The sequence below is a fragment of the Antechinus flavipes genome, chromosome 2 (assembly GCF_016432865.1).
Source record: "Antechinus flavipes isolate AdamAnt ecotype Samford, QLD, Australia chromosome 2, AdamAnt_v2, whole genome shotgun sequence".
NCBI lineage: Eukaryota > Metazoa > Chordata > Mammalia > Dasyuromorphia > Dasyuridae > Antechinus > Antechinus flavipes.
Genome location: NC_067399.1, coordinates 597041240 through 597054043, shown reverse-complemented (window position 1 = coordinate 597054043; position 12804 = coordinate 597041240). Strand labels below are relative to the sequence as shown.

General features: G+C 34.8%; 1 protein-coding gene across 2 annotated transcripts in view; it reads left to right on the top strand.

The window, feature by feature from the left end:
- The window catches only part of PDZD8 (PDZ domain containing 8), a 93182-nt gene that overhangs the window by 71397 nt on the left and 8981 nt on the right, over positions 1 to 12804 (top strand). Inside the window, exon 4 of one of the 2 annotated variants that reach the window (XM_051981514.1) lies at positions 7866 to 7931. The exons of the other annotated variant lie outside the window; for it this stretch is intronic. Within the exon in view, the coding sequence (XP_051837474.1) occupies positions 7866 to 7931 (66 nt within the window). The remainder of the gene's footprint in view (positions 1 to 7865; positions 7932 to 12804) is intronic. 2 annotated transcript variants of the gene reach the window in all.

The window sequence follows — 12804 nt, the reverse complement described above, 5'->3', positions numbered from 1 at the left end:
TTGTGTGTTCCCTGTCTCAAGAAATCCTTTAAAATTAATAATTTATTTAATTTTAATTCATAATGAGAGCACTAATAAAATCATTCTGGATTCTTAGTTCTGTTGAGAGTATAGGAATGAGGAGTATAGAGTAGAAAAAGGGAGATTGAATAAATTACTCTTGCCTTTTCTTCTTGTGTTGCAAATTTCACTGTTACACTAATTCAGTTAAATGTCTTCAGATATGACAGAAACTTTTATACATGATGAATGGTAACAATATGAAACTCTGGCCTCAGGTATACTGTTTATATCTGAATCTAATTGAGAGTAAGCTACTGTTTTAATGCCAGTAGCAACTTGTGCCCTATAACTCTACACAACTAGATCTGACACAAGGTATTTAGTGAAATGAGCACCAAGTCACAATCATCAAATAATAAATTTATTATTAATATATTATGCATACAATGCCAATTTTTCAGGCAACTGAGGGGCTTATGAAGCTCTTTTTTAATGATATAAAGTTTTTATTATGTCTTTGCTTTTCACTTATAATTACTTAAGAAGTAAAAAGTCATCTATGAAGTGAAGGAATCAGACGAGGTTATTTCTAAGATTCCCTTAAGCTCTAAATTCTAGTCTTCACATATTTAATAATGTGATCACATCTGCTTTTCTTTCTGATGTGCCAAAAATCATTAGCTATAGAATCCATTAGCCTTTCACCTTTCCTTCCAGCTCCCAAAAATGAGAATCAGACTACCATGTAATGGATAAACTTAGTTCATCCATCTAGGAGAATGGTAATTCTAAATTACTTTGATTAGAGAGCCCCTGGGAAATGTTATTTGCCTGCAATTTGTAGAGGAATATATATATTCCAATTATGGATTATAACATACCTAATTTTTTTTCTTTATATAGGACTATAATACAAAATAGAGCTGTTACAATATGAGATTTAGCAGAATAAAAACCAAAATTGAATCTAAAAGGTTATGGTTTTCTGTTTCATCATCTGAAGATTGATATATATGATATTGATATATTCTAAGATTCTAATGCTTGAGCATATATGGCAAGACTTTGTCTAAGACATCTTAGTCAATATGGCAGAAACACTGTTTGAATTTGAAAGTTCAGTTGTTCAATGCTAGTTTTTTTATTCCAAACTGAGCTCTACTAGTTCTATGCTTCTAATTATTTTCCTAGAGTCCCCAGCTTATCTACTCTCCAGTGTATCTTTTCCATTCAAATTATTTCAGTGTGGGATAGAACAAGGGCAGGAACATTTATGTGGGTCCCCTTACCCAGAAAAGAGTTTAAAAAATTAAGGGTTAAGTAAGGCATAATTATGGTTGGATAATGGTTGTCCTTCATGTTACAATGATGTGTGGAGGGAAGAAGGGTGACATTGGAGCTACGTAAGCTGAAGAAGTGTGCTCTTTAGTGAGATAATCCATTATCTTAATTTCTATAACTTTTATATTTCTATAACTTTTTAAAAATTGAATTTTTTAAAGTACTGTAAGTGTATTGAATATATCAAGTAAATACACATTAGAGATACTTCAGATGTTCATGATTTTGTCAGCAATATGAATTACAAACCCTCTAGATTTAAGTAGACCGTCTTTCTGAGTTACCATGGATTTAAACAAAAAATAATCATCAGACATATATTGTAAGGCCTTCCAGTGCTTGTGTCATTTTGGCATATAATGAGGCAGTGGGGTAGGACTTGAGGGGAATTCCTTAAATACTGAAAAGATAACTTAGACTTGGAACTTGCTATCTCCTGTATAAAATCTCTTTTCATATATAGTTGCTTAACAATAGTCAGTTGCTGAAAGAATTATCTAGGCAGCTTAAATACTACATCAAAGATTGGTTTCATCTTGTTTTGAGTTTCTTTTTGAGTCTACCTTTTAGGCACAGATAACCGTCTTCTTCATATCGATCAAAATTAGACACAAATATTGTTTCAGCTGTTCTTCACCTAGGTGTTACCCGTCATTGATGTTACTGTTTTCTAACTCCGTGAGGCCATTTAGCAATAGTGGATAGAAAGTGGATCTCTTCAGTCAGGCAGACCTGGGATCAAGTTTTTCCTTTAATTTGTACGGATTTTGCTCCCTGCGGGCAAGTCTCTTTAACTCTCAATGTCTTAGCTGGAAATTACAAAACACTTGCCCATCTGTATAGCTGGAAATTACAAAACACTTGCCCATCTGTATTCCTATATCAAAAATATCACAAGTCTGGAACCCTTTCTCCCCAAAAAAAGCATTCTTATATACTTTTTTCCATTCAAAAAGGAATTCATTTTAGCCACGTCACCCGAATTCAGAGAAATTCTATATTTAACACATATGTGTGTGTGTGTGTGTGTGTGTGTGTGTGTGTGTACATTTATTGCAAGCATTGAATTTCTTTTTTTTTTCAAAAAATTTTTAAAATTTATTTAAATTTTTATTTTTTACAAAATATGCATATTTTATGCAAAAACAAGCATTGAATTTCTAAAATTGCTTGTCATAGTATGGACATTATCCTAAAAATTGTCACCATCGTATCTATTTTATTATAGGTTACAGAGAGAGGCAACTTAGTATAGTAGATAAACTGTCTTTTAAGCTAGGAAGGACCTGAGTTCAAGACTCTTCTGCCCCTTTTTCCTACATTCTCTGTAGTATTTGACTCTATTGATCATCCTTCTTCCTAATATTCAATCCTTTTAGACTTTAATGACCCTGTTCTCTGCTGATTCAGGTATCTGTTTTCTCTATCTTCAAGGCTCTGTGTGGGCTCTCTTCTCTTTTTGCTTTATACTGTATTACTTTGTGGTTTTATCAGCTCCCATAGATTCAGTTATCATCTATGTTTTTGCAGATATCCCTCTGTGTATTTGTGTGTTTCTGTTCCACCCAACTCAAAACTTTTCTCCTAAGGTATAGTCACACATATCATTAATTGCTTTTTAAATGTCTTGACATCCTGTAGGTATCTAGGGTAACTTGGTGGTGTAGTGAATAAAGCACCAAGGCTAGGAATAAGAAAGATCTAAGTGCTACTCCTGTCTCAGCATTTACTAGCTTGTGATCATAGACAAATCACTGCATAGCTTCTATTTGCCTCAGTTTCCTTGTCTGTAACATAGGGATAATTATAGCAATTATGTCCAGAGTTGTTGTGAAGATTAAATGAGGTAATAATCGTAAAAAACTTAGTACATAGAAAACACTATATAAATGTAAATGTTAAACTGTTATGATTATCTGAAACTCAGCATGTCTAATGCAGAGCTCATTTTCTTTTCCCAGGAAATTTTTTGTTTCTTTACAACTTCTCTGTTAATTCCGAGGCCATCAATATCTTCCTACCCAGTTTACAAACTCTTCACTTTCTCTGACTCCATATGTCTGGTCTACTGAATAGTCTTATCACTTCTACCTTTATGTCTCTTGTATGTGTCGTCTTCTCTTCACTCACACAATTACCATCCTAGTGCAGGTAGTGATCACCAGATTATTGCAGTACCTTTCTAATTGATCTGTCTGCATATCTTTTCCATTCCAATCCATTCTCCAGTAAACAATTTTTTCTTGAGTGTATATCTGTCTTTGTCACCTTCCTACTACCATATCTCCTGGATCAAATAGAAAGTCCTCTATTTGATATTTAATGATGTTTATAAACTTATTCCTCTTTATATTTTCCATTTTTCTCTGTAGCTCCAGTAGTATTGACCTTACCTGCTGTTATTCACATTTGATGCTCCATCTTCCATTTCTATGCTATCACATTAAGTGCCACCTTATAGTAAGAATGCTTTTTCTCCTTCTATCTGCTTCATTGCATTGTTCATGTCCTATTTCTGTACTCTGTACCCCTTTCCCAATATCCTGATTGCTAATCCTTCTCCATTCAGGTCACCTCCCATCTATTCTGGATTTATGTTATATATATTCTGTCTTTCCTATTAAAATGTGAGCTTCTTGAGGCTTTTTTGGGAGGGTGGTAATCTGCAATACTTAGCACAATCTCTGTCATATGGTAATTCTCAATATAGTCTTGTTGACTGGTTTGTCTGACTGCCTCTGTTACTTGAGGCAAGGCCCTCAGTTGTGGCTTGTGCAGTACTGTGGGCAGTGTTCTAAAACTGTTTCAGACAAGGTGCCACCTACATTAGACCTATGTATGATTCTGTTGGTCTAGTGTAGAGTGTACCCCTGCATTATAGATTATATCAGATTTGTGCAACACTCATCAAACAGTTTTTAAATTATGATGTTATTAAAAAGCTGGTGAGCTAAAGAATTTATATTCTGTTCTTTGAGAGAAAAGGATAATTGTCTGCCTTTAAGAGGTTTTTTGTTTTTAAGTTTGTTCTCACATTACATTCTGTGTGTCAGTTACTCAAAATTATGTATTTTGTCACTCTCTTCTTTGCCTATCCACCTGACCACAGAAATTAGAAAATGATATTAATATCTTTTGTGGAAAATTAATTGTTAAAGGGACACTCAAAATTGAAATCCAGGTTTGGCCAATTTAGAATTTTTTTTTTTAATCTTACTCTGGTGACTTTTTGGGTTTTTTGTAAACCAATCTTGACATGAAAAATAAAACTGAGTCATACAGCGCTGGTATTAAAATGCATCATCTTCCCAACCACTGTATAAATTGATGTCAATTTAGAAAGGGATAAAAATCAATATTCAAAAATTCATTTTTTCTAAATTAAACTATAGCTTCACAGTCAGTTCAAGTAAAGGCTAAAAAGCCTGTCAGTGTGTAAGAGTACTCAAAGCCAATCTTTTAACACTGGTATCTTTACAAAATTGCTCTCCTTAGGAGAGATGCACATAAAATTGGAAATGGTTCTACTTGCTTTTGTCATTATTGGTGAAGTTAAATGCAGGCTGTCCACTCTCCTCAGTGCTCTTCAGCTCATATAATTGCTATTTAGTTAACTTGTATTAGCACTTCTTGACAATTGCTAAACACCTTTCTTTTCTTCTTATTTTAGCATTTCAGAAAAAAAGGACTCACCCTCAGTTATAGGAAATGCTTTTGCCACCATAATTTTCATAATATGATGTAGTTTATGTTGTATAAACCCATTATTTAGTATTTTTGAGCCAAATTTTTTGCATTAGCTATAGTGTGTGTGTGTGTGTGTGTGTGTGTGTGTGTGTGTGTGTGTGTGAAGGAGCAGCATGGTTCACTAACTAAGCTCTCAGATCAGGAAGATCTAAGTTTGAATCCTGATTTGTATTTCCTGATAATGTGACATTGCCTCAGGTTATTGTCAGGATTTCAGTTTAATTACATAAGCAATTACAGCACTGTACCATTCTAGTTTTCTGGGATGCTAAAAAACAAACAACAAACAAAAAAAAAAACTCAACTGTACCAGTCCATGTCATCAAGGAATTTACATTCTTTTTTGGAACACTTAATTTATTTGGGTCTTAAGAGTTTTAATAGAAAGCGTGTCACATAAGAATGTGGAGTTGTACCTAGAGGAAAAAGAACATCATTCTTGCTATGATATTTCACACTTACATATTAATATCAGAGATTTAGGGTCAAAACGGACCATAGAGGTCAGTCTATTTTATAGCTAAGAAAATTGAATCACAGGATACTCTAAAGAACCCTGTATGGATAACCAGTATTGTTGCATAACTATAGTCAAAAGTTATTATAAAGATACTGAGATAATTTACTTTAAAAGTGATCATTCTTAAATAATTATCTATTTAAGATTTAGATCTTGATAGAGTTTAAGCATTCAGACCTTTGATGTCACAAGAAATGATAATAAGCAAACATAGAATACTTTAAGGTACCTGCCTTTTATTATTTGATCCTCATAACCCACTGATGAAGTAGTCCCAGGAATACCATTATTCCCATTTTACAAGAGACTACTCAGTCTCTTGTAAAGGTCTGGTAAAGGTAAAGTCTCATGGTTACCATAAAAATGTAATGTTGGGGATGGTCAGGAAACTTGAGTTTCATGAATCCAAACAATTTCAGTGGTATTCTGAACACTCTAGTAAACTGTCTTCTGTTAAACTTACTGGCAAAGGAGGGGAAGGAAGGCACTGAATAGGAAAAACAGAACAGATACCAAATACCAGTATGCAATTGCCTTCTTGGCCAATCTCTGACTCTGCCACTTAGAGCAATTGGTGCTAGTTTAGATAGGTAAGTCAGACTAGGATCTGGTGGGCTTCTTCTTTGAAGAAGATTAGTAGTCAGGTAGGAGTTAGTAGATAGTCTTAGATAATTGCTTTGGGCACAAATTTCATCTCTTTGCTTAGCAAAGATGCTCCCCAAATATATTGCTGGGCCTGTCCTTGGCAATAGGTTTCTGTCAGTAGCATTTGGGGTGAGCTTTTTGCGAGAATGAGGGATAAGAAAAGAACTTTAGGAATAATAGCTAACTGGGACAGCTGGGTAGTTTGATGGCTAGAGCACTGGATTTGGAATCTGGAAGACCTGAGTTCCAGTGCAGTCTCAGAAACTTCATAGCTGTGTGACCTCGGGCAAGTCACTTGACTTCCGACATTGAGGAAGAAAATGGCAAACTTCTCCAACATCTTTGCCAAGAAAACCCCATGGACAGAGGTCCCATGGAGTCACACAGAATTCACTATGACTGAAACAATATGGGGGAGAGGGGCAGCAAAAATGACAACTGGGTATTTAATGCGTTATGACTAAAAGCTTGAGACACACTTCCTTTTATGCCTCTCTGGTACCTTTTACATCACTTGATCATTTGCACTTTAATCACCCTTCTTGCTTTACCTATTCTTCTCTAGAGATAATTGTTCCAGTTCTCACTCTTCTCTTTGTGTGACTCTGGGTAAGTTAAGCTTTTACAAGCCTGCCATGCCTCCTTTGTGAGGATAAGAAGACTTAGACCACACATTCTCTGCAGTATTATAAATCAATCATTGTACAGAATGTAAAAGGCACTATTGCTAGAATTTGAGTTATTGGGGGGGGAGGAAGTGATCACCAACTTGAGGATCACTGCATTGTTGTTACTTTAGTATCACCAATGGCCAACCTTCATCTAGCAGTTCAATGATTATTCACTGACTCACTGACTGACTTAGTTACTAGAGATAAACCTGTAAATCACATTACTAGCAGAAAAATACTTCTCATCTTCAAGGAATTTACCTTATAATGAAAGCAGATAACACAAAATGAAGAAATTCAAACAACCTGAAGAGAAATAAAATGGTGGTTGGCCTGGGCTCCATCCCCAAATGGAGGCCCTAGAAGGAGCATCCCAATCAATGGAAGGGATTGAATGGGTGACAAATGTGAATTTCAGGACTGAAGTATGAAGAGATTTCTGAAGCATTTGTGAAGTACAGAATACAGCCTGGTGAGGAACGATCACAGATCTAGTCATTGTACATGTCAGAAGCAATTATATATATTGTTCTCCAGTTACCTATTCCATAAAAAAAAAGACCCACTCACTCATAAAGAGAATGGTGTTTTTCAAGTATAAACTTTCGTCTTTATTGATAGTGAAGATAATTATATCATAAGTTTGTTAGATATCTTCCATTAAATTATTCAACACAATTATAGAATAAGAGGCAATATGATAGTTTTGCAGTCAGGAAAAAACACTTGACTGGGTTCACATTTTGCCTCTGACACACATTAGAATGTGTGATTAACTTCTCAATGTTGCAAGATGACTTTCTATGGCTATAAGTTATAAAATAGTTGCTAATCCTCATTGGAAGTTCCCTATGCCAGTAAAATTAGAGATCTAGTCCCTATTTTTCCCCCATTCTCCAAATCTAGTGGATTAAAACAAAAATTCTTGACTATTTCAGACCTCTTCCCCTGAAGTTATACTTAGTAACACTGAGCCAGTGACATATTATGGAAAAGGCAGCTGGGTAAGTAGTGACAAAGGTAAATTATCATTACTTCTAATTATAGTAAGTCCCCACAGTTAGGCATCAATATACATTTCAGTAGTTTAAAAGAAATAATTTTCTAAAATTTCTTTCCTATTTGAGTTGGATTTATCTGAATTTAGCTGATAAGTACAAAGAATGGGGAAGTGCTAACTGATTTATAAAATTTTGTCACCTTTCAGTTTTAGTTTTGTAGATGAAATTAGACTTTGCTTTGAAAAAGAGAGAAAATGACAAAAATACTAAAATAACCTTTTAAAATCTGGTTTGGGATCAACATAGCAGGATAATGAAGAAAAAGCTTTCTCACATGGCTTTTTTATTTGTTTTTAAGAAATGAATGACTCCCTCTGTTACATGTCTCTAGTTTTAGACAGCATTATGTTTTTATTTAATTTTATTTAATGTTTATAAATCATCTTCTCACTAGGTAGTTTATGTCTCAGGGGAACATAGTAGAATACTGATCAAGGCTTCTTCATGTCCACTGACTCTTTTTTTTTTTTTTTTTTTTTTTTGATATAATCCAAAGTGCTTTTTTTTTTTTTTTTAATAACCTTTTATTGACAGAACCCATGCCAGGGTAATTTTTTACAACATTATCCCTTGCACTCACTTCTGTTCCGATTTTTCCCCTCTCTCCCTCTACCCCCTCCCCCAGATGGCAAGCAGTCCTATACATACTGTCCACTGACTCTTAATTATTTTCCTAACTTAATTGAATTCAAGAAGATGCAGGTATCATTTATGGAAGCTTTCAAACTTTCCAAAACCCCCACATAAAATACCATTGTTATAAAGATAGCTTATATTTAGGCTTTCCCTGTCATTTCAGGAAAAGTTCTTGCTGGATTATAGATGGCATGTCTATAATAAAACCAAATCATACATATAAAGTTAGGTACTTTATCATAGAAAATTTTTTTTATCTGTTTTCATATCAAAATAGTCATTGTGCTAGCTGGTACATTATCACATGTTTATCTTTTAATCTATATGAACAAAGGGTAGAGATTTAAGAAATAAAGTTTTTCTGAATTTGCTTAAGTAGAGCTGTTTTATGCTTAAATTATTCTTATGTCTGTATTTTTAGCATCCTTAAAAGTTATCTCAAAATTTGGGTTTTTGTTCAAAATTCTGACCTCAAATTTTCAGAACATTATCACAACAAATAAAATCCTTCATTTTCAAAATGCATCGTCTTTTACCTATGTGTTAATTTCTTGGATTAACTCCCCCATTTCCCTTGTTCCAGTGAAATTGATTTGTCTCCACATACACCCACATACCTCTCAGTAATAAGTCCCAAACTTCACATCCCTACTTGTAATTTCCCATCAGTTGAATTCAGCTTTACCAGCCCTTGATTTTAAACATCCTTTTCGGTGGTTCCATTTTTGAAGCACGTAGATTTTTAGTTAGGTATATCCCCTCATCTCCCTTAGCTATATATAAGGTTTCTTGGACTCGATAGTCTGTTTTAACAGGAATAAAGGTGTTCTCTGCTCCCCACATTCCATTCTCCCTTCCCCCTAACTTTTAGATCCATGAGATTTTAAGCTTAAAGAGAACTTTTATTCTTGTGGGATTCTTTCTGTCCCCATATGGGTTTTTCTTAGCAGAGATACAAGAGTAGTTCACCATTTCCTTCTCCAACTCTTTTACTAAAGAAAAAACAGGCAAACAGTGAAGTGACTTCCCCAGAGTCATACCCACCAGTATGTGAGGTCACCTTTGAACTCAAGAAAGGTTTGACTCCAGACCTAATGCTTTAACCATTGTGCTATCTCGGGGAACTTTAGAAATCATTTAATCTCACCTTATTTTAGAAGGTGACAGTCCCACCAAAGTTAGGTAAGGATTAATGGCTTCTGCAGGGTCACAAGTAGGTAGCATTCAAAACAAGGCCTTAGGATCATAGATCTAGTACTGTCAGGGACTTCTTGAGCCAACATCCTCGATTTTCAGATAAAGAATCCGAACCCCAGAAGCTTTAATTGCCTTTTCAAGAATATGCAGGTAGCAAGTGGCTGAACTGGGATCCTTCAGACCCATCTCCTTTGATACTTAATGCCATGTTCTTTGTACTATAGCATGCTGCCTCTCATTCTAGGAAGAAGTAATTGGACAAATATGAATTCATTTTGGAAAGTTCCTTGACATTATTAGAAGCTACAGGAAATTTTTGACAGTCTTGTTGGAATGCTTAGTCTTTTTTTTTTCTTTTTCTTTTTTTTTTTTTTTTTTAGGTTGTTTTCTGGCTGGACATATATCTGTCATATGTGGACTTGTGAATTCTGTAGAGTAGTGGTGAGGAAACTATTGGGTAGTTTCTAACTTACATTGAAAAACGTATTTTAATGATTTAGAAAGAGTAAAAATTTGGAAAAATGTGAAAGAAATAATTTCTACCTGCAGAAAGCCAATTTTGAAAACCTTAGGAGTTGTAGAAGTAAAACTAATTATATATTTTTAGCATTAGTATTATAGGGGAATTCAAAAGGAAAGCAGGTGAATACTTCAAAATGGAGTTACTCAGGCAGCCATGTCTTGCCTGAAAAAACCATCAGAGGATTGAGATTAAAGTCAGACTTTGCATAGACTAGGAAGGAAAGACCCGGCATGTGTTGTGTTTTTCCCTTTTCTGTTCTATCCTAGTAAAGGAAAGTTGACTGAAGGAAACATTTAGAAGCAGCCCTCGAATGTCAGATTTCATATATAGTTCTGGGTTTCCTTGTTAGGTAATAAGTCTAAGTGAAAGACAACTGTTCTTTGTCAAAGAAGGTAAAAACAATTATCGGCCACACTTTTCATTTTCATTGAATATATTCTGGAGATGATCAATAGCAGAATCCGTGTATACAGAAAATTATACTCAAATTAGATATAATTGACTGCTGAATTAGTGTGTCAGATACTGGCAAATAGAAAGTGATCCCCTTTATTTGCTGTCTTCCTCTCTCTACTTTTCTCTTGCTCTGGTGCCTCCTAAGGATCACCTCTTTATCTCATGAGTTTACTACCTGATTATACTATGGCCCTCTTTGCTGACCTTTAGTTGTTGCCTCAGTTACCAATGCATTCCCCATACATGATCTCCTGTTCTCTGTAGATGATCTAACTTCCCATTTTATTTAGCACATTAAGACTATTTAGCTTGAACTCTGGTTCAGATTCTACCTCAAAGCTACAAAGGACTCTGGGAACATGAAGTTGTCTTCTTACCTATCCTTTAAACCTCCATTCCTATTTGAGAGAAAAATGTGATTCTGTTTTTCAGTCAAGGTAAGTAACCCCTTCCTTCCCTCCCTCTGTCCCTTTGACCACATAGGGTATCATACTCTTACCTACAGATGCTCTTAAAAGCTTTTTTTTTTCTTTTGGATCTCTGAATCCTCTCAAGATATCTTGGAATTTATGGTTAGATTTCTTTCTTAAAAACCATACCTTAAATTAAAACTTTTATTGATTGGCCACTCTAGGACCCATGCTAAGCCCCACTTGGTCCTTGTTTGAATATTGATTGAATCAGATTGAATGTAAATAGCAATCATCTCTACTTTGGCCAGAAACCATGAGAGTTTTCCCCTCCCAGATTTATTTGGATTTTTTTTTTTTCCTTTTTTGACTAGATGAAAGAGGAAACTCTTTGGCTCAGTTGCTTACCTAGCCTAAATTATTGCTTGGGGTGGCCTTATTCAAACTTAGACCTGTTGAAACCTTAGCTTTAAAAGGCCAAAGTTCTCCCAGTGCATCTTAGTCTATATGACTCTGGAGGGGAAAGTGAGGCAGGTGGCCTTACCCACCTTCTCTCATTTAAATCCAGTTCACTTACATGTCATGGCATCTCTTCTCTGATGTCATGATGTTTTTTGAGAACAAAGGACAGACAACAACAACAACTATCAAACTATCAAATCCAGTACTTTATACTTTTTACCTTTATCTCAATATCAACCTTTTTCAAACTGATTTCCCTTTCCTACCTGGATGTCCCATCTTATCTAAAACTAAACATTCACTCCCTTGATCCATTTATCTATCCTTAAACCTAATCCTCCAATTTTGTCCTCATCTGTTGTTCATGTTTCTCTATTTCTCTGTCTGTAATTCCATTTTCCTGCAAGGCATGCATGCTCTGAACTTGAGTTATCTTTGACTCTTTCTCTCCCCAAATTCAGCCAGTCCTTAGAGTGAATTCTGAATCAATATTATCTCTTTTCTGTTCTTTTGCAACCCTCTTAAATCTGGACCTTATTCTTTCTACCTGGACTATTAAAATAGTTCTCAAACCAGTTTCTATGCCTCCAGTGTCTTCTGCTCTATCCCACATTCTTCTACATTCTTTATAGCATTATATAAATATCAGCTATCATTATTCTTAAGAACATGTAATTGTGTTTGTCACTTTACATGTCAGAACTCAGAGTGATTACCATTGCGTATAAACAAGTCCAAACTCCTTGCTTAACCAGTTCAGTCTTGCTCTAACTTAACTTTTTCATTTCGATCTTATTTCTCCCAAATTCTCCAAATACACTATACAGTTCAGGTAAGTAAGGCTACTTTTTATTCCATTCTTTTGAATCTCTGCTTTTTTTCTTAACCCTTTTTAAAGTGTCCCATTTCCAGAATATTTTGGTAGAATACAGAACGTTCTTCCTCTGTCCAATTTCTGCTTACTGAAATTCTGTCCAATCTTAAAACCCAAGCTTTCTCTAATTATCTTAGTTGGAAATACTTGGTTTCTAAACTTCTTATTTCATGCTCTTATATTCTGACTTGTATTTTGAAAGTTTACTAAACTGTAATTATTCTAAACTCCTTGAGGGCAAGAATTGTGGGATTTTTC